Below are 18574 nucleotides of genomic sequence, written 5' to 3'. Positions count from 1 at the left end.
TAATCCAAGTCCCTGTAAAGAAATGTATACAGTGATGCTCCTTTCTGTAACACCTGGAGAGTCCCTGTCCCGATTTAACAACGAAAAGCCACCACCTGCTGTGTTTCCTGGGAAAAGGAGAAGAAAAGTGACAGTGATTAAATGTCTGCTGCTAGGTGGCTCCTCATCCTGTAGCACTGCTCTCATTTATGGGACGTGGAGGTGAACTCCGGTATGCAGCCGCCTGGCAGCATTCAGTAGCTCAACCTTAATTAGCTTCAAGCTGTTAAATGCAGCAAGAACCGGCTATTAGCAATCTCCCATCGATAAAGTTATTTCCATCTGCCTCCTAGGTGGCCGGGAGCTCTTCCTACCTCAGCAGCACGCGCTCACCTTGGGCCAGGGGGCAGCAGCAGGGGGACGGGGTCACAAACCCCACAGCAGCACCACACACCGAAGCAACAACCTCAAATCAAGAGAATTTCGGCTGCAGCTGGGGATGCAGAGCCAGCTCCTTCCCTACAGCTGCCCCATGTGTGATGACCCCAGCCACTGCCTGCCTTGCACAACGCAGCCCTGTCAAAGCACAGAATGGGGGCAGAGCTATTTTATTGCTGAACCCCAAATATTTATGGTCTCCTGAGGGTCCCACCACACACTTCCAGCAGTTGCAGGGCTTGCAAGGACTCTGCCTTGCTACCAAGGCCAGCAGGTAACTCTCCCAGGGGGTGACATGCCTGTGAGTCCCTGCCCAGAACCGCAGCAAAAGGCACCAAAGTTAACTCAAAACAAAAACTTCACTCCCACGGACGTGGAAAGCCACAAACCACCAAGCAGGGAAATGAAACAAACCATGCAATGCTCTCGGCCCTCTGGCTTGTTCTGTCCTTTTGCCATGGTGAGCAAGATCAGCTCCATCTCCTCTTGCTTCAACTTACCCATGGGAATAACTCTGACAGACAAGAAAGGTTTTATCAGCCCTCAGGTCCCTCCCCTGCCTCCTGGTGCCCTTGCTATTCACATGAGCTGGGGAGCCTTGGGGATCCTTTATCACAGAGCCATCAGGGTTGGAAAGCCCTCCAGGACCACCTGCTTCAACCACCCCCTACCACCAATGTCACCACTAACCCATGTCCCTAAGCACCACATCCAACCTCTCCTTGAGCACCCCCCAAAAAGGGTGACTCGACCACCTCCCTAGGCAACCCACCCCAATGCCCAACCCCTCTCTTTGAGCAGAAATGTCTCCTCATTTCCGACGTGAACCTCCCCTGGCACAACTTGGGGCCATTCCCTCTAGCCCTATATCTGCGAGAAGAGGCTGACCACCACACACAGGAACCACAAACCCTATGGTAAGGGGCACCAGCCAAACACAAACCCAACCACAGTCCCTCTATACACCCTTTTTCCTTTTTACACCCCAACTTTTCCCTCAGGGTTTAAATGGCTCAGGGAGGGGAGTGGAGGGACTACAACTCCCGGCGTGCCCCGCGCGGGGTGGCAGCCATTGCCGGCGGGTGGTTGCCATGGAAACGGGGGGGGAACACACTGACCTGTGTGGGAGGGATTTGGGATTTTTTTTTTCATAGTTTTTAACAATTTTATTTTTTTTCAACGGCTATCTGATGAGCTGCAGACAGAAGGAGCTGCGCTGGGGGTAGAGCAACGGCAGGCCACCTGTGCAGAAGACCCTAGAAAAGCCTTTTAAAAAATAAATAAGTAAAATTTAATTAAAAAAAAAAAAAAAAAAAAAAAAAAAAAGCTATATATGCATTTTGAAAGGAAAAGTTAAAAAAAAAAAAAAAAAACAAAAACTTAAAACATAGAAAAAAAGAACAACCAGAAGGTGAAGCACTGGAGCCATGACACCCTCTCCCTACATCTTCCTGCCTCTGCGCATCCCTACCACACAGCCGTCCCACCAAAATCCCCCAGAAGCCAGAACTGTCCCCAGTTTCTGCCCTTCTCGTGCCGCAATGCTGCCTGGTGGTCGCTGTATTAATTTATTTCTAGAAAAGTCCTGCGGTGAGAGACACCCGGCAGTTCTTACCACTCCCACCACCATCACACTCCACTGGAGCAGGGTGTTTCAAGAAGAAACAGGCGCTTTTCTTCCCTTTTCAGCCACAAACTGTGTGATGACCTCACTGAAGACTCTGATTTTGGTGCTCTCAGGCACAGCCAGGTTCTCAGGCAGCAGGTAAGGACCACGATGTCCTTACAGTGGTCATTCACTGCACCAAATATCACCACAGCTATGAACATAACCCGTGCCTGGGCGTGCTGCAGCTCTAGTATTTACCTCCTTGGGACACATCACAGCTGTCACCTGCTGCTCATCAGCAGCCACGTCTCACCCAGCCCTGGTTCCCCACTGCAAGCTGACCCCACATTACCCACTTGGTCCTGCAGAGATCCTTCGGGCAAAGCTGCCACCCTCCTGGCCATGTCTGCGCCCCGCCATCAGTACCTCACCTTGACGGAGCCCCAAAGCACCGAGTTTCTGGGTGCTCAGCAAACCCTGTCCCCAAAATGCACCCTGGGCATCAAGTCAGTACCTGTGACCTCCCCTCTGTGGCCTGGGGAGCTGGTGTTACCGGTGGGTGCAGGTTTTGCCTCATCCCAACGCCTCCACTGGCTTTTCCAGCCACAGGGAGCTGGAGGGAATTTCCTCCTGCATGCACCCAACTCCCCGGGGGCTGCTCAGCTGGCAGGGTGCACGGTTTGCCTTCCTTCTCCTTTTTTCTCCCTCCTTTTTTTTTTTTTTCCTGTCTTTTTTTCCCCTCCCATAATGCCAAAGTTTTTTTGTTTTTTTTTTTTTTTCTCCAACAGGTTCAGGTGGAGGTGGAGCAGCGGGAGGGAGGGAGGGACGGCCAACTCCTCCTGCAGGCCTGGCGCCCAGTGATTGGGGCGGCAGGGGAACCCAGCAAAGGGCACGGGCTGAACCGGGGAGGGGGGAAAATAATAAATTTAAAAAAAAAAAAAAAAAAAAGGAGAAAAAAATACTCCACCAAGCACTGGTCCGGCAGGTCCACTCGGCTCAAGCGGCGCAGGAGGGAGGCAGCTGGCAGGGAGCCCGCAGCCTGAGGAAGCTCCTGAAGGTAAATGCAGCTCTCCGCTGCTTCCCTTTCCGCGTCAAGGTCGTCTCGGACAGGGTCTGTAGGGTCTTGTCCTCTCTCTGCAAGCCCCACCGCTCTCCTCTGGCTCCCCAGACAGCTTCCATCCCTGCTGCTTGCTCCTCTGCTGCCATGCCTCCCTGCTCGTTTTGCTCTCTCCATGGCTTTGCTCTGGGGGGATGCCACAGCCCAACCATCGAGCTCAGATTGCTATAAATTCGGCCTGTTCCTTGTCCCAAGACGTAGGAAACGGGAGCGTGCTACACGTTGCCCTGTGCTCCTCCTCCAGCCCTACACTGAGCTGCCCTCTGGGCACTCATTTTGGGCCCCACAACAAAGGAACCCCAGCTGTGCCTCCCCATGGGACTAGGGGGGCATTGAGGGCTTCCCTCAGCTCTCTGGCAAGCCCACATTTTGATGGGACTTAATATTTGCAGTGATGAAACGATGTGAGAGTGACCTATCTGGGCAGGACGAAGTGCAGGCTGAGCATCCCACCAGGCAGGGAAAACCCCATGGCACCCCAATACAGCCAGGTAGGGGAGGGGGGCTCATCTCCAGCCCCTGCTCTTCTATCATGGAGAAACCCAGTTAATCACGGAGACACCCAGTTAATATTTCAGGTATTGTTCAGCTGCTCAAGCGTTTCCTGTGTACCTTGATCCCCAACTTCACCTGGCACCAGGGCCTCTGTGCCAAAGGGAAGCAAGGTGCCTCCGTCCCCACTCCCAGCAGCGTCCCAGCATGGCTTCTCCGGGGACAAACTGGGTTTCATCGTTCCAAAACCAGTTGGAGTGGTGAAGGGCCAGGGCAAAGAGGCAGCCAAGAAGGATTTTTACCCCTGCTGGCCCCAGCAGTTATGCTGGGTGTGTTTACGGTCGCAGTGCCTGGCAGAAACACCGGCAACGTGACGTCCTTGCTATTCCCACATCAGCCCCGGCAGGCACAACACCCGCACTGGGGGCTCTGCGGGCGTCTGGGGACAGAGGAGCCCAGCCCCACCGCCAGGCTCTGCTTCACCGTTTGCTCCTGGTGCCTCTGCAAGCTATAGCAGGGTGTGGGGTGTCCTCCCTGGTCCCCCTTCTTCCCCTGGGTCGATTGCAGCTTCTGGTCGTGCGATGCCAGCCGGGGGCTGGTCCCCAAGACCCTAAACACACAGGGCACGTTGTGTGGCTGTGCCTCTCCCCGGGCATGGCCACGGGGCAGCACCGCACCAAGCCTCCTAACGTGTCTGGGAGCACTGCACCCATTTAGATTAGCTCAACGGTATGAAAGCTCACGAGATAGGGAGCCCGTGCTACTATAAATAAACCACCCCGTGGCTTAATTTGCATTCTCAATGGGCACCTTGGGCTGGAAGCAGCACCGTGGCCAAGTCGCGCGGCATGGAGGAGGGTCCCCCGCTTGCACACCCCGACGAGTGGCTGTGTTCAGATTGTGGCCTCTGGCTGGTTTTAGCTGGTGGAACATTGTCCCAAAGCCATGTTTTTAATGCCCCACAGCCCTTAGTTGGTCATTAATCGCCTCCTGACCAGGAATTTGCAGGCTGTGAGTTAGCACTGCGCAGGCAGAGCAGGTGACTTAGTGGCTGTGCTTTGGCTTCGCCCCATGGTGGCACCCACCACCCCGTGACCCCAGACTGCTGCAGAGGGGGAATAGGGCACTTGCCCAGCGTTGTGCCAACCCAGGAAAGAGCACCCAGTGCTCACGGAACATTTTCTCATCTCTCCCAGCCCCAGTCCACCCCGCGGCAGTGGTGGCAGCGACAGGAGAACTTTGCCCCCCCCGGCAGACGGCACGCCGCGGGGGCCCTCCTGCCGCGGGTGGCCCGCCAGCAATGCCAGCAGCTGATCGCTCCTGACCATGGCAGGTAGGCTGCAAAATGAAACATTTCACATATTTTCAGCTGGGGAGGACCCTGTGCTCCTTGGGCATGGCGGAGGTCCTGCTTGTTGCTCCGGGGGTGGGTGAGGGGCTGTCCAAGCCCCAAAAACCGGCCCAGCCTGCTGCAGCGCAGCTGCAATCGGTGCTTGCTGCCAGACCCCGGCAGCTGAGCTTGTTTTTCTGGGGGAGCTGGGCTGGCTACGGGGCTGTCATGCTTTCCACGCTGCTGGAAGGTGTATCCCTGATGGCTTTCCCCTCTGAAACCCCCTTCCCACTGTGCCCCCAGCCCTTTGCAGCATGCCTCCTGAACTTCTTGCACCTGCTGCCAACGAGACGCTGGTGCTGGCGCGGGGGAGCCGGATAGCCCTGAACTGCACCGTGCGCTGGGCAGCCACCGAGCACTGCGAGCCTGTCCCCTCCTGGACCAAAGACGGGCAGTGGCTGGGCAGCGAGAGCAGCCAAGACACCACTTGGTAAGGAGCCTGCCCCAGGGTACGTCTGTCTGCCTGTCTGTCTGGGTTGCCCAACCCACGGGAGCTCCTTCTCTCTCCAGGTTTGGCCAAAATGCCTCAGAGCACCTCCTCGCCACCGTCCTGCAGGTCAACCTCACGCATGACACTGACTTCGGGGTGTTTGCCTGCTGGGTCAGCAACGCCACGGCCACCTTCACCCTGCGGCGAGAGGGTAGGGGCACACGGGGACCAAGTTCTGGTGGGGACAGGGCAGGGGACAAAGAAGGGACACCCACGAGGAGCGTGGTCACGGAGGGTGGCCGCAGCGGCCCCGTGGGTATCACAAAGCAGGCACTGGGGGCATGGCTGCACGTTGGGGTGCAGAGCACCATACATTAAACCCAGAAGCCTGCATCTGGAGCCACTGACTGCTCACCGTCCCCTTCCCCATCCTTGCAGAGGCCGCGGGGCACGTGAGTGCGGTGCTGGCAGCCCTCCTGGTCCTGGCCCTCCTGGTGCTGCTGGCGGGGCTCTACATCAGGTGCCGCCTGAGCGTGCTCCTCTGGTACAGGAACCACTACGGCGAGCTGGAGATAAACGGTGAGAAGGGTGTAGAGGACACGGTGCCCCCCCTTAGGACAAGCCTCCCCTGGGCCAGGGACTCAGCAAAGTGCAAAGCTCCCACCCCAAGGTAGGCTCCCCTTTTCCCCATGGTCACTGCCTCCCCAGACGGGAAGCTGTATGATGCCTACGTGTCCCACGCCACCGCCCCGGATGACCGCAAGTTCGTCCACTTCATCGTGAAGCCACAGCTGGAGAACCGCTACGGCTACAAGCTCTTCCTGGACGAGCAGAACATCCTGCCCAACGCTGGTAGGCACCCAGCTGATGCCCACCCAGCCCTCTGTGGGGTTGGGCAGGGGGACAATGCCAGCACCTGGGCTTGGAAACCAAGAGGGGACAGGGGAAGGGCTGAGCTGCTTGTCTCTCTCACAGAGCCATCAGCCGACCTGATCATGAACGTAAGTCGGTGCCGGCGCCTCATCGTAGTCCTCTCCGTGGCCTATCTGGAGCAAGACTGGTGCAACAGCAGCTTCAGGTACGAACCTGCTCCTGTCAGCTCCTGGGGGAGAGGAGCCGGTGGGCCCTCACCCTCCTGCCCCACTCCTGACTCACAGGGAAGGCCTTTGGAGGTTGCTGGAGCTCTCCAAGAAACCCATCTTCATCGTCTTCGAGAGCCAGTACCGGGAGATCACACACCCTGCCATCAGCCTGCTGAAGCAGCACAGGAACCTGGTGACCTTGCTGGTGTGGCGTGCTGGCTCCATGGTAAGAGCAAGGTCCCACCTTGCCAGCACCCCTGTTTTGTATAAAAGTGCCCCATTTTGTGTACGCTCAGCGATCAGGAGCCCTGTCCTGCTCCAGGGTGTTCCCCAGCTGAAGGAGCCGGGGCAGCAGAGCTTTGTCCCCGTGCTGCTGTTGCTGCTCACGTCTCAGGGCCGGGCCATGAGCTGCATGCAGCAGGTTGGGCCGGTTTGTCTGCCGCCATGCGGGCACACTGCCATGCCGGGAGCACAGCTCTCACCTTGGCTGAGCTCCCAGCTCTAGAGAGAGAGAGCCGAGCCCCACAGAGCCTGCCACAGCCCCACACGGGCTGGGCTGGGCTTTGCTGCAGTCCTAATTCAACCGGGTCCCTTCTTACCCCGCGCAGACCCCGTCGTCGGACTTCTGGAAAGAGCTGTGCCTGGCCCTGCCCCGCAAGGTGTCCTTCCAGGGGACCATGGGGGACCCGCAGACCCAGCTGCAGGAGGACAAGGACCCCATGCTGATCCTGCACAGCAGCTACCTGGACAGCCGTGGGGACCCCCACCCTGACGGAGACCTGGGTGTAGGTTCGTATCCTCCACCTCCTCTCCCACGGGGGACAGATGTGCTGGGGACGGGGAGACACGTGCTAGGGGTCACCTGCCTGCTGTCCCTCTGTGCGATGCACAAGGACAGAAGTTTGCCAGCCCTGGGGTACAGAGGTGTTAATTTTATTGGCAGGGCCACGAAGGATCTTTTTGAGCCAGTGCCAGTGGGTTGGGGGGGCAGAGGGGCTGCTCAGAGTGGGGCCAGCCTCACAGCTTGCCCCTTTGGGCTACATTTACACTGCTGTAGTGGTAAGGTTGGCTTGAGCCCCTTCCCCGACACCTAACCCCTCTCCCCAACTCCTTCCAGGCCTCCGTGGATGCCTTTTCAGAGGACTCCCACCTCCCCACGTCAGCAGCCTCGGGGTGCCCGCAGCTTTGGCCACCGGCCCGCCGGAGGACGCGCAGCAGAGAGACGGGCACAGAGCCGAGATCGACATCTCGGACCTGGGCTCGCGCAACTACGGCGCCCGCACGGACTTCTACTGCCTGGTGACGGAGGATGACATCTGAGCAGGGCCACGACGGGGAAACGGGGTGACCCCCCTGCTCCGCAGGACTGCACGGAGCCAGGTCACAGCTGGAGGATCCCAAACGCGGTGGCTGGACCAGCACTGGGAAGAGAGGAGCTGGCTCCTTCTGGCAGCGCGTTCCCTGCTTGAAAAGCACCGCAGGGCTTGGGCACCCCTGGGTGCTGGGTCCCCCTCCCTTGCCATGGGTGGAAGGGACATTTTTCCCACCTAACAGACAAATTTGGGGATTGACGATGCCCTCCAAGAAGCAGCGTGCACTTCTGTCCCTTTTCCCTTCACGCCCCCCGTGGCCTGGGCTGGAAAACCACTGGGAGCAGCTGCAGCACCGCCGGCTGCAGCACCCGAATCCCAGTGGCAATAAAACGCTGCTGCTTGGAGCAACCCTGGTCTGTCTGCAGGGACACGGGTGACACTGGTGTCCCAAAGAGGATGAGCATGATGGCACCGCAGGGCCAAGTTCCCCCATGCCAGCACCCCGCAGGCCCTCTCCTCCCCTCCAGCAGGCGCAGGGCTGTTGTTCAAGGCCTTTATTTTGGGGATACACAGTGCTCGGGGAGCTTGTACACGGAGAGCTGGGGAGATAAACGGATCCCCTGGACCTCGCTGGGCCCAGGCGTGCCAGAACAGCCGCATCGGGGGCTGCTGCAGCCCCTCCTGGCAGCGCTGCCTGCTCTCCCCCCCCTTGCCTGCCCCCCACCCCTGTACCTATACTCTACCCCGTTTCCCAGACAGGGCGCGCGGCACACCCCAAGCGCAGGGCTCCCCTTACCAGCCCCAACCCCCCTGGCAGACCCAAGCGACCCCCAGCCCTTCCCCGCACGCCCCAACCCGGCCTCTGCCTCTGCAAAGTGAGCTTTGGACCCACGCTGGCGCCAGCCCGCGCCGGGCACCAAGGGCATCTCCCCACCCCATAGAGAGACGCCGCCCAGCAAACACGAGCTGCCTGGCCCTGCCTGGATCCTGCTTATGCAGCACCAGCCCCAACCCCAAGCCCTTAACAGAGCAGCAGCAGTGCCCCAAATGGTCCCTGTGGGGTGCAGGGATGGGGACAGCCCATCTTCCCGCAGCAGGGGCACGGGCAGCCTCAGGCACAGCTCCAGGTGGAGCCCCCAGCAGAGGGAGGACTGAGAACCACAGCACTGAAGCCGGTCCCAGCTCCTTTCAAAATCTGGGGAGCCAACAGCAGCCACCTTGCCCCCTCCCCAGGCTCCCTGCGTTGTGCAAAGCCCCGTCCCCGTGCAGCCAGGGCTGGACCGGTGGCACAGTCACTTGGCACGCTGCGATTTGGGGAGCTCAACCCTATTAGTGGAGGGGAGCTGGAAGAGAAACTCCCTCAAAAGCCCCCCTCGCCACCAGCACTGCTTTGCAGGAGCCTCCCCAGAGCTTCTGCTCCTCGGCCAAGCCACGAGACGAGCTTGAATTGGCGCAGGAAGGAGGGAGGGGGCTTGGCAGCACCTGCGTCTCCAGCCCAGGGACAGGGCGCCCAGCAGAGGGGGTGCAGGCACGAGGGGTGCAAGGAGCAGCCGGGGACTACGCTACGCAGCAGGGTCCTGTGGCGAGCAGCTTCCCCAGGACACAGGAGGCAGCGAGGAGCGTCCCAGCAGGGAGAGCGAGGGCTGTGCAGTCCCTTCTCTCAGGGTTTGTCCTTACAGGCTGAGGAAGTCCTCCTTCCGGTACCCCTTCTGCAAGAGAACAGGCCACCCGTCACACGCCGCGGGGACACCGCTGTCCCCGCTCCTCTAGGCGCCTGCCACCAAGGGGACGATGCCGTGGGGATGTCCCCACCTCTTCAGGAGGCAAAGGCAGAGAGGCCGAGCGAGCTGTGTGCCCGGATGCATCTGGGTGGCTCAGTTTTCCAGGGCGAAGCCCCTGGCCCTGGCTCCTTTGGGTTCCACCCCGGGGCCCCACTCCAGGACCCCGCAGGAGGGAGGTACGTACCACCTTGAAGTCCCGGTGGAGCTTGGTGTACTGCCACATGTTGCCCAGGAGGCTGGCCGCCGCTCTGGAGGACTTCTCGTTGTCCGAGCTGGAGCAGAGAGAGGCTGCGATGAGTTTTTGGGTGCCACCAGGCATGGGGTGATGCCCACCAGCCCACGGATACCACCCCAGGAGGGCCAAGGATTTGGGGGAAAGAGGCAGAAGACTACAGGCTGGGGCCTGCCACGACGGGCTGGGTGGCTGCAGCAATGGGCAACCCCATCATGGGGTGTCCCGAGGAGGCTATAAAGGGCTGGAGGCCAGCCTCGAGGCCGCTCTGTGCTGTCTGGGGATTCCCAACACCAGGGGAAGGGAAGGGAGGCTGGTTGTGAGCCTCGTCCACCTCGCTGGAGCAGGGGAAGAAGGAGGAGAGCAGGACAGGACCCCAGGTCCACTCTGGGAGAGAGGGGCAGGCAGGGAGCTCCCACCTGTCCCTTCTCTTCTTTATGTAGAAGAGCTTCCTGAGGCCATCGAAGTAGACGATGTCGCGGGCCGCCATGGGGCTCTCCACCACCAGGTTGTTGAGCACGGCGATGATGTTCACGATAACGTCAGCAGGAGGTGCCTTGTCCCCAACGCTCCCCGGCAGCTTCTCAATCAAGTGGCTGACCACCTTGGTTGCTGGGGGGCAAAGGCATCACGTCAGAGCCCCGGGGGAGATGCGACAAGGACAAATCAAGCAAGATGGCGGGGCTGAGGCAGAGCAGAGCACACAGGAGACGTTCGGGGAACAGGGAACAGGGAGGACACCTCGCATGCCAGCACTCTGCCTGCCTCTAACTGTGAGCTCAGCAGGCAGGAAGGTGCTGAGACACGCCCGCAGGTAACCAGAGGCCAAACAGAGGATCAAAAAGGGTGGAGAGCGTCCAGCCCCGGCCCTGCCCGGCCCTCCCTGGCACTCACACATCTCGTCCTTGTTGCGCGCGTGGCGGGACAGGTTGCGGATGAGCCCCGTCAGCGAGCGCAGCTGGTGGTGGTCGGCGGTGCGCACGCGGTCCAGGACGGGGTTCAGGATGCGCTCCTGCTCCAGGGCCAGCCGGCTCAGCACGCCCGCCCACTGCAGGGGCAAAAACACGCGGTGGAGGCACCCGTTAGGACCACCAGGCACCCACCTCCTCTTCCCACCCCATTCCTCCTCCTCCTCTCCTTGCCCAGCGTGGCCAGATGACCGGGCTGGCGAGGAGCGTGGTGGCCACGTCCCCCCAGTGACCAGCAGGAACAGCCCAGCGAGACGGGACAAGCCCAGGGGACGCTCCCCTCGTGTGTCCTCACCCTGCGGTCCCCAGCAGTGATGTTCTGCAGGGCACCCGAGGCCGCCTCGGTCGTGTGCTTGTTGAGCTCGCAGCGCTGCAGCAACCGGTTGTAGATGCCCACGATCTGCGGGTTCCAGAGCCACTCCATGCCCTTGGGGTCCTTGGAGACCTCTGTGAAGGTGACGATGTCCGCGTTCAGGTAGTGCTGCGGGGACGGGGACGGGGTGCAGTGTTAGACCTAGAGGGGTGTCCCCTCCACAGTGCCCCTTGCCCTTGGCATCCCCCGTGTGCATGGGCACCTCCAGGACCTGACAGGGACCTGGCAGGTCACACCCTTCGGCGTGGGGAGGGCTGGCACCCGTTGCCACACACGAGTGCCATCTGATTCACCCTCTGCTGAGCTCACCCGCCTGTCCCACCCAGCAGCCAAGGCCAGCGTCCACCTCCGCCCCGCTGTCATCACATCCACCAGCTGCTTCCCTGCCCCGGATGATGCAGCTGGCACGGCACAAAAAGGGCCACCCCCTCCCCAAAATCACCCTCTCCCTTCCACTGACCTCACGTGCTTTCTTGCTCTGGGGGCTGAAGCAGCCCACCAGCTCCCCCGTCATGGTGCCACCGTTGTTCCTGCGGTGGCCCTCCAGGCGCTGGAGGGAGGAGGGGGGCATCTCGTCGTACAGGCGGTAGGAGAGGTTTCGCAGGACGCAGACTGCATTCTCCACGCTCTGGGGAGAGAAACGGGGCACGGAGGGGTCAGTCCTGGAGAGCATGGAGCATGAGCACATCCCCTGGGGGGCAGTCACAGGGGGTCCCTACTGGGATCCACAGCCAGAGTCACACCTATGGCACCAAGGCTGGCAGCACCCCACTGTGCCCAGTAAGCTTGGACATACCCAGAGTAAATCCCGGGGCTCACCTTGTCCTCCGACTTGCCCACTTCCAGGGAGCTGTTCACGTAGTGGATCATGGAATCCACCAGCCCGTGGCACTCGCGCATCTTCTGCCGGGTCTGCTGGCTGGCAGAGCTGAGATTCCTGCGGGGGGAACAGGGATCCATCACAGCAAGAAGGGGCCTTCCCCTGACCACCACCTCCTGGTGCCCCAACTCTGCAGGGAAGCAGCTAAAGCCACAGGGCTGACAATGCTTTGCCTTGATGCACCAGTGCCTCAGAAACAAGCCCTAGGGATCTTTACCCTCAGCAGGAGTGGAGCAGGTACCTGAGGAAGCCCGTGGAGTTGTAGAAGATCTCTGCCTCAGAGGGGTTCTGCTGGATGACACCCGAGCCACCCAGCCCAGAGAGGGGGACCAGGACGAGGTCTGTGAGCTGCTCCAGCGTGTCCCGAGCCAGACGATCCTTCAGGTTGTCACTGGAGGAGAGATTCCACAGGATCCCTGCGCAGAGGAGAGGGATCCTCAGCCCTGGAGATGGCTGGAGAGCATGCCCACCCTGACCCACCTCCCCAGGGCTCACACCGGCCACCCACAGCCAGGCATACCAACGGGACAGCTCACGGCTGGGGACACCACCCAGAGACCACCCAAAGAAGTTGTCCCCACTAAGGCGGGGGTGGACCAGACCCACCTCCATGCCAGGAGGACCCCTGCCTGCCCCCGTGGCCATCTCTGACCTGTGACGTTCTTGCGGAGCTCGTCGTCGGGCTCCCGCAGCGTCCTCATGAGCTCGTAGATGCCGTTCTCCTCCACCAGCGCCAGCTTGTTCTCGGCGTTGTCGTAGATGAGGTTGCGCATGGCGCCGGTGGCGTGGCGCTGCACCTCCTGGTTGGGGCTGTTGAAGAGCTTCACCAGCTTGGGCATGGCCTGGAGGCTGCGGGCCTGCGAGGAGAGAGGCCAGATGGGTTGAGAGGCCAAGCCCCTCTCCCTTTCACTTGGGGTCTGGGGCTCCCTCCACCTCCTTCACCCCTCCAGGAGCGCCCCACTGCAGCAGAGAGGAGCAGGGGACCCGATGGAAGCAAGGACAGCCCCGTCCCCTTTGGCTTGCAGGTGCCCACCTGCTTCTTGGCGTTGCTGTCGCTGTAGCATTTGTGCTGGAGGTAGGCAGCACCCAGGACCTGCAGGTTGGGGTCAGTGGCTATCAGGTATTTCACCGCGGAGGGCAGGTCGATGTCGTCAAACCTGGAAGCCACAGGCAGATGAGGAAGAGCCCAGGCAGGGCATCCCCCGAGGGCCTTCTACCTCTGCTCCCTACCACATCCCACATCTCCAAGACCAGCCAACCCATCACACTCCTTCCTGTGGCTGAGTGAGCATCTTCCCACCCTCACATCTCAGGATGGGCTGCTGGCAGGAGATAAAGGCACGCAGAGGAGATAAAGGCACTTAGAGGCCGCCCCGCACCGTGGTACCTCGCTATGGGGCTGAATCCTACCAACCACCTCACCTCTCCTGCTTCCCTCGCAGCAAGGCGATGCCAGGAGGGCTGGAGGGTTTTGCCCTGAACCAGCCGAGTGCCTAAGGAGGACACAAAGGACTCATCTGCTCGGCACTCACCCTCCCGACTGCTGGGTGAGCAGCGTGCTGTGCCCGTTGTACATCTCCATGCCGCGTTGGTCCTGGAGGTGGTGGCTGGACTCAGCCAGGCTGCGCACGGAGGGCGCGCGGGAGCTGTGCTCCACCATGCCCATGTAGGAGCCCCCGATGCCCGCCTGCGAGGACGGCTGGATGCTGCCGAAGGAGCTGGTGCTGAGCCGGGAGCGGTTGTTGCTCTGGAAGCGCTGCAGCGTGCGCATGGCCGGCGCCCGGATGGTGCGGCTCTGGGGCACCTCGGCGCCATCCAGCCAGTCGGAGGAGCTCTTGGCGTTGGAGCCAGCGCTCATCTGCCTCTCGAAGGTGTAGGAGCGGGTGAAGCCGCCGTTGCCTTGGCTTTTGTAGAGGGAGCGGTGGCCCATGGGGTCCAGCTGATCCGAGATGACGCTGTAGCGGTCGTCCGCGGCGGTGGGCGGCAGCGGCCCGTCAGCCAGCCGCAGGGAGCGCAGCGACAGCGTGTCGAAGCTCTGCCGAGCCCGGTAGTTGCGCTCGTGGAAGGAGCTGGGCCGCGGGGAGGTGTTGGCAGCCTGCGACATGGCGTAGCCAGTGCCGTAGGCCCGGCCCTTCGCTATGCCCCCGTTGCTGATGGTCGCCATGCGTTTGTGCGGCGTGAGGTCCACCGCTGACCGCGAGGACCAGCTGCTGCCCTTGAGCGTGCCAAAATCTTTCTTGGCCATTGACTGATACATCTGCAGGGCGGGGAGCACAGGGTTAAGGGACGACGGCCGTGAGCCTGTCCCCTCCATCCCCACCACGAGCAGAGGGAAGAACAGAGCCAAGAGCCCCCTCGGTGCTAAGTTTCAACTAGAAAAGCTACAGCTAGAGGCTGGGCATCCCCGGCTGACTGGGAGATGGGTCCCAGTGCAGGGGCGAATGGCGAGCCCCCCAGTACCTACCGAGCTTTTGGAGTCCAAGCCATTGCTCTGGGAGCGGGAGCTGAAGGACGGGCGCAGGGTCGTGCCATAGTGACCGCCTGCGGGATGGAGGGTGGAGGCGGTGAGGGGCGCGCACACATCCAAGCAAGCAGGGAGGCATTTGGGCAGTCTGGGACCGATGCAGCCCCACTACCCTGCTGCCCTAGGGGTAGCAGAGCCCCGCTGGGAGTTGCCGTGGTGCCAGGGCAGTGGCAAGAGGGATGAGCGAGTCGGAGGACTGGGGATGTGCCTGCCTTCCAGCCACGGAGAGCAGGAAGAGGCCGTGGAGACAGCGCGCCTCCCACGGCCTCCCTGCCTTTCATCGTGCCCCGACAGCGAGAGGAGTAATTGCTACCTTGGCAGGGACACGGTGGCTCAGCACGGCTCCCCTTGGCCTTACCCGAGCTGGGATTTGCGCTCAGAGAAGCCTGCCGTGCCCCAGCCGGGACGCTTAGTCATGGCCTCCTGCTGCGGGAGGCAGAGCCGTGCCACCACAGCCCACCGGGTGGCCGTCAGCAGCGGTGCTGTGGCGTGGGTGCCACCAGGTGTCGGAATGGGGACAGCTTTGGGGCTTGGGGGGTGAGCAAGGCAAGAGCTGGGAGCCCCCAAAAGCCAGTCCCAGGGACGGGGCACGAGGGAGGAGGACAGGGAGACCCCGCCAGCGCTGCGGCTGCAATGGGAGCGTGACCCGCACCCACACCCAGCCTCGGCGAGCCCAGGGGTGCCACTGGGGCTCTCCCCTCGCCGTGGCGCAGCCCAGGGCACAATGGGGAGAAGCAACAGGGCGGAGGCCAGGAGCTCAGACGTTAAATGGAGGCGCTTGGAGCCCGGCCAGCAAGGCGAGACGCCGCTGAGAACCCAGGGACGGGGAAGGCACAGCCCGCAATCCCTGGGGAGCACAAAGCGGGGCGCGGGACCCCTGCTTCCCTCGGGGTGGGGGGAAACTGAGGCACGGGGGGAAACCAGCCCAGGCTTCACCCTCTTTGCTCCAGGGTGTGGGGCAGGTGTGGGCACGGGAAAAGGGGAACCCCCCACCCCCCTCCAAAATAATAATAATAATATAAAAAAAAAGCCACCTGGCGGTCTCCCACCTCTGCCGTCGACCTGGTCGAGCACGGCGGCCTCGGGGTGCGCGGCGGCCGCCTGCCCCCGCAGCAGCATTCGGATGCGGACCTGCTCCTGGACGCGGGCGCTGCGTAGCCTCTGGGCCTCGGCTGCCTCCCGGCCTCGGCCATCCAGCTGCCGGTCGGAGGGCAAAGCCAGCGAGCAGACGCCGGCCTCGGGCTGCAGGGCCGAGAGCAAGAAGTTGTTCGTCTCCTGCATGGTGGCGGTGGCGGCGAGCGGGGCCGAGGCGAGCGGGGCCGCCCTACTACGCAGGTGAGCACGGCAGGGCGGCGGCGGGGCCTTCCCTGAGCCGTAGGGAGGCACCCGGCCCGCCCCGCCGCCGCCACGCCTCGGCGGCCGCCGCTCGTCCCTGCTTAGGACAAGGTGGCCGCGAGCCCCCCGCCACCATCAGGGCCCCAGAGAGGTGCCCACAGGTGGAGGTGCCAAGGGGTGGCCTCACGGTGACAAGAGTGTAAGGGGTGTGGAGGCTGCCCCAAAGGGGTTTGGGGGAGGACGTGCCTCAGGCTACCATGACTCCCTTGGCAGGCTCCCCATTAAGCCCCAGAGCCTCAGCAGCTACCCTACCAGTAAGCCCCGGAGCTCCCCATTAAGCCCCAGACCCCTGCATTGAGCCAGCAGTGAGATGTGGACCCCTACGTGGTCCTGCCAGCCGACCCTCAGGGAGACCCCGACCCCTGGGCAGCCTCCCTGTTGACCCAGACCTTTGTGTGGTCTCTCTGCTGAGCCCTAGACCCCAGCACGGACCCAGCAGTGAGACCTGCACCACCCCATGGCCTCTCCAGTCCGTCCCAGAACCCCAGGCGACCCCCTTGGAGAGCCCCAGACACACATAGGGCAGCTCAGAAGGGTTCTGGACCACCAGATAGCCTCCTTGTAGCCCTGGTCAGTCCCACCAGTGAGCCTCAGACCTCCACGTGCCATCTCCTCGGAGAGCCCCAGGCCCCAGGCAGCCCCTTAACACCAACCCTCGCCCCCCAAATGCCCCCCACCCCAGCTGGGGCGCAGGGCTGACCCACCAGGGGGCTCCACAGGGGGCAGTAATTAGGGGCCAGGCTCTCCCTGCTTTGCTTTTCAAATCAGCCGGGGAATTAAACAACAATAATAATAATAAATATAACAACAAAGGGGGCAGCTCAGCGCTGCCGGGCTGGTGGCTGTGCACATGGAGGCAATGAATGTGGGGTGACTCAGCTGCTGCCGTGCACAGGCACTAATTAGGCTCGCCCCACCCACCCAGCCACCCTGGCCGACCCCAGCTTGGGGGGCACGCCTGCTTTTCCCCAGCCCAGCACGCTCCTGAAATCCCCACAGTTTTGTCTCGTGCCAGGCCATAAACCACGGCTTTCCCCTCTGCCCAAGTTCTTTCCCTGAGCCGCGCACTCATGAACTGAGCTGTGTACGTCCTCAGCCTCGGGACGGGGTTGGAGCGGTGTCCGCGGTGGCTTTGGTGCTCAGCGTCACCCGTTCCGGCCCCGCCTGGCAGCAGCGTCTTGGGGTTTGGCAGCTGGTGAGCTGGCCAGGGTTTGCAACACCCAGTGATGACAGCTCCAGACGGCAGCTTTTGTGCTTCGGTAGGAGGGGGAAAAGAGCAGGGAGGAATGTGCCGCCGTCAGCAGGAGCAGCGGCTTATTCTGGGCGGGAGAGCATTTTATGGCCAGGCAGCCTGTCCTCTGCTTTGATGTGGTCCCTGGTGCTGGTGGCTGCAAACCCCAAAACCCCAGGGCCACCGCAGCACCGTGCCCCGGGACTGATGACTCCCCCCGCCTCTCCATCTCTCCCTGGGGAGCTTCATAAGTTTGGGGATTACACCTGATCCTTCCTTTTTGGGGTCTGCAGCCCTAAGAAGACCCTGCTCCCGGCTCCGTGCCCACCTCGTGCCACCCCCACGGGTACACCGAGTTAGCAGAGCTCGGCAGGGCGCTCCCAGCCCGCATGAATCACATCCCCCCCGCCCCAGGAGCAGGCGGTTCGCTCCCCATGCAAGTTGCTGCTTGCTCACGGCCCCATGCCAGGCTCCGAGGGACTCGGGGACACCCCCCAGGCAATGCCTCCGCACCCCCAAAGCAGGCAGCCGGGGCTCTAAAACCCCACAAAATCATTCAGGATGGGGCACTTAGAAAGAAAACCAGCAGCACATCGGTGCAGCGTTCCTATTTGGAGCAGAACCAAGATGTGGCCACAGCTGGAGCAACGTGGGGATGAAAAAACTCTGTGGACACACCAAAGCAGCAGCTGGCTCGCACCCTGGAGGCACACCCGTCCTCTCCTCTGTGCCACGACTAATGCCGTGTCCCCCCGTGAGACCTCTGTGCCTGGGGGCAGGTTGTCCCCTCAAGCCCCACTGGGTGCCTGTCCCCAAAAGCAGGTCCCCAGGGAGCCTGTGGCTGCCGGTGCCACCAGCGGTTCAGGCAGGGAGTGGCTGGCAGCACCGCAGCGCACGTGGGCCACCCTGCCCGCGGTGTCCCTTTGACAGTGGGGACACCGAGGCACAAGGACATTTAAGAAGGGACATAAAAGCTGCTTGGCCAAAGCTGGCCAGGAGCTGGCCGCTGACGGACCCATCATCCAGCACGAGCTGCCCCTTGCCACCTGGACGAGCTGGCTGTGGGGATGCCAAAGGGTGGCTGATGCCACCAGCTCATCCCGGTGGGACCCACAGCCCCTCAACGCAATGACAACCCGCAGCGGGGACAGCCACACGCGTGCGAGAGCGATGGGCACGTACCTTGTTGGGTGGCCCCGGAGGGCCGGTGCCCTGCAGCATCCTCCCTCCCGGCCAGGCGCGCGCCCCTCCGGGTGCTTTCGGGGGAGCCGAGCACCCTGCTGCGGGGTCGGCGTTGCCGTCTGCGCCGTGGCGGGTGTGGGGCCGCGGCAGGGCCCGCC

The 18574-nt window shown here is 62.0% G+C and overlaps 2 protein-coding genes across 3 annotated transcripts; one reads left to right on the top strand and one right to left on the bottom strand.

The window, feature by feature from the left end:
• Positions 1 to 2847: 2847 nt before the first annotated feature.
• Positions 2848 to 8258, top strand: SIGIRR (single Ig and TIR domain containing). Its single transcript, XM_084520562.1, has 10 exons — positions 2848 to 3083; positions 4832 to 4968; positions 5269 to 5455; positions 5536 to 5666; positions 5894 to 6034; positions 6164 to 6307; positions 6431 to 6533; positions 6613 to 6763; positions 7146 to 7326; positions 7655 to 8258. The coding sequence occupies exons 2-10, from the start codon at positions 4962 to 4964 to the stop codon at positions 7855 to 7857; spliced, it is 1248 nt and encodes a 415-aa protein (XP_084376688.1). The 5' UTR covers positions 2848 to 3083; positions 4832 to 4961; the 3' UTR covers positions 7858 to 8258.
• A 446-nt stretch (positions 8259 to 8704) lies between these two features.
• Positions 8705 to 15979, bottom strand: PKP3 (plakophilin 3). 2 transcript variants are annotated; one of them, XM_084520948.1, is made up of 13 exons: positions 15643 to 15979; positions 14549 to 14625; positions 13617 to 14341; positions 13118 to 13241; positions 12737 to 12941; positions 12326 to 12500; positions 12024 to 12141; positions 11665 to 11832; positions 11127 to 11312; positions 10758 to 10911; positions 10283 to 10475; positions 9816 to 9903; positions 8705 to 9559 (listed from the first exon to the last, which is right to left on the bottom strand). In XM_084520948.1, exons 1-13 carry the CDS (start codon positions 15887 to 15889, stop codon positions 9524 to 9526), a joined length of 2496 nt encoding a protein of 831 aa, XP_084377074.1. In that variant the 5' UTR covers positions 15890 to 15979; the 3' UTR covers positions 8705 to 9523. The 2 variants fall into 2 exon arrangements, with proteins under 2 accessions (XP_084377074.1, XP_084377075.1); XM_084520949.1 differs by having other exon boundaries at positions 15658 to 15977.
• Positions 15980 to 18574: the final 2595 nt, after the last annotated feature.

This window comes from Aythya ferina (genome assembly GCF_964211825.1).
Source record: "Aythya ferina genome assembly, chromosome: 5".
NCBI classification, from domain to species: Eukaryota; Metazoa; Chordata; class Aves; order Anseriformes; family Anatidae; genus Aythya; species Aythya ferina.
The sequence above is the reverse complement of the archived record's forward strand: the minus strand, read 5'-3'. Positions and strand labels throughout refer to the sequence as shown.